This window comes from Microtus ochrogaster, chromosome 17 (genome assembly GCF_000317375.1).
Source record: "Microtus ochrogaster isolate Prairie Vole_2 chromosome 17, MicOch1.0, whole genome shotgun sequence".
NCBI lineage: Eukaryota > Metazoa > Chordata > Mammalia > Rodentia > Cricetidae > Microtus > Microtus ochrogaster.
Window position 1 is genome coordinate 33152141 of NC_022019.1, and position 2255 is coordinate 33154395.

The window sequence follows — 2255 nt, forward strand, 5'->3', positions numbered from 1 at the left end:
AGAGAGAATTGTGAGTGTATGTGACTGTATGTGACTGTGTGTGACTGTGTGAGCATGTGAGTGTGTGAGTGTGTGTAAGAGAGAATTGTGAGTGTGTGTGAGTGTGTGTGTGTGAGAGTGGGTGTGAGTGTGTGTGAGTGTGTGTGTGAGTGTGTGTAAGATAGAGAATGTGTATGAGATGAATGAATCCCGAATTCTGCCAGACTGATTTTCTACATCCGTTGAGAAGCTAAGTGGACTTTCTGCTCTCATTTATTAAGATGATGGATTATGTTGGCTGAAGCAGCCGCCACTCTTGGTGCGGACGGAGCCCTTCCATGCCCGTGTTATAACTAGCTTCGATGACGGGAATGTGCCAAGCTCTGCTAGAAGCTAAAGCACAGTTTCAGAAATCTCCATACCTGATTCCATTTTCTCCTTTTTCTGGCTTCTGGTTAAGCCCATCTTTCACCTAAGAGAGAGAGAAAAATAATATAAAAACATTCCTGAGACGTTGAGAGGGCTGGTGTGGAAAGCCTTGCTGTGCAAGCCTGTCCCTCCGAGTTCACCCCCGGAAGCCACAGCTGTCCCCTCATGCCTTTACACCCACGGGGACAGGCACACTCTGCTCTCTTATGTGCCATCATGTGCACGTGCACACACACACATACACATGAATAAACACACAGAATATACACACAAACACACACTCACACATATATACAACACACACATGCATATACATATATACAACACACATACATACATATACACACATAACACAACACATGCACAGACATATGCATACACACACATAAACACACATGCATGCACAAGAATAAACACACATACACATAAACATACACACAGACATACACACAAACACACATTCACACACATATACAACACACACATGCATATACACATATACAACACAATACACCCATATATACACATACACACATATGCACAACACATGCACATACACATGCATATACACACATAAACACACATATATACATAAACACATAGACTGTGGGATAATCTTTTTGTACACTGTGAAGATGCGTCACTTTGGTTGATTTAATAGTCAATAGCTAGGCAGATTTTGGGGGCAGAGAGGATGTGGGGGAGAAGAAAGGGGGGAACAGGAGGAGACCCTGAACAAGTGGAAGTGCAAGATGAAAGAGAGCTAACAACACGTGGCAGAAGGCAGATTAATATAAATGAGTTAATTTAAGCTAGCAGAGCTAGTTGAGACAAGCCTAAGCTAAAGGCTGAGCTTTCATAATTAATGTAAGTCTCTGTGTTGTTATTTGGGGACTGACTGGTGGGTCAGAGAAAGACTCGTTACACATACAATACACACACACACACTCATACACACATACATAAATAAAACAATAAAATGATTTCCAAATATCTAGCTCATTAGAATCAATTCACGCTAACGCTTCAGACTTCGAGTTCATGATATTGGCCCTTGTCCTGGGAGATAAGGATTCCCTTTCCTCACCCCTGCGTTCCCACCAGGCTAACACATGCTTCTGCTGTTATTGATCCCTGACTGTCAGTGGTTCCAAAGAGCATGACTCTCCAACAATTCAGACTGTCCGACCTTCGGACGTTGCAACACTGTGTTGTCAATACAAAGTTCATGTCTGAGAGCCGCGCAGATGAGTCAGGAAAATCATTGCAAACGACTCTTCTAAAGCTTAAGTACGCACATTTGTGCTGGGCCACGCTCGGAGATGCCCTGGAGTGTGTGCTGCCTGCGGGCCACAGGCTGGACACCCCCCTTACAGAACGAACCCCTCAACAGCTCCCTGATTAAGCAGATGGCCAATAGCATTAATTGCACATCGAGTTTTTTGTGTGTTCTTATTCAAATTCCCTTCAGACTGACTGAAGTTCCTTTATTTGGTTCAACTACATCTTCACTCTTCATATACCAAATGACATGTCTGCATCTTGTCAACAAATATTCCATAATTATTTTCATCCTTGTATTTGCTGTGCACACCATACTTTTGTAAGACTGCTCTAAGGAAGGGCACATTGAAAAGACTCATACAAATAAAGACACATTAAGTGATTTATCTCAAAACGCCTCTGAGAATTACATATGTACCCATGCGATATTTACACATGTACACATGTATCCATGTGATGTTTCACATGTACATATGTATCCATGCGATGTTTTCACATGTACATATGTATCTATGTGATGTTTTCACATGTACATATGTATCCATGTGATGTTTTCACATGTA

General features: G+C 42.0%; 1 protein-coding gene across 1 annotated transcript in view; it reads right to left on the bottom strand.

The window, feature by feature from the left end:
* The window catches only part of Slc15a1 (solute carrier family 15 member 1), a 26994-nt gene that overhangs the window by 7938 nt on the left and 16801 nt on the right, over positions 1-2255 (bottom strand). Inside the window, exon 17 of the mRNA XM_013349311.1 lies at positions 402-451. Within this exon, the coding sequence (XP_013204765.1) occupies positions 402-451 (50 nt within the window). The remainder of the gene's footprint in view (positions 1-401; positions 452-2255) is intronic.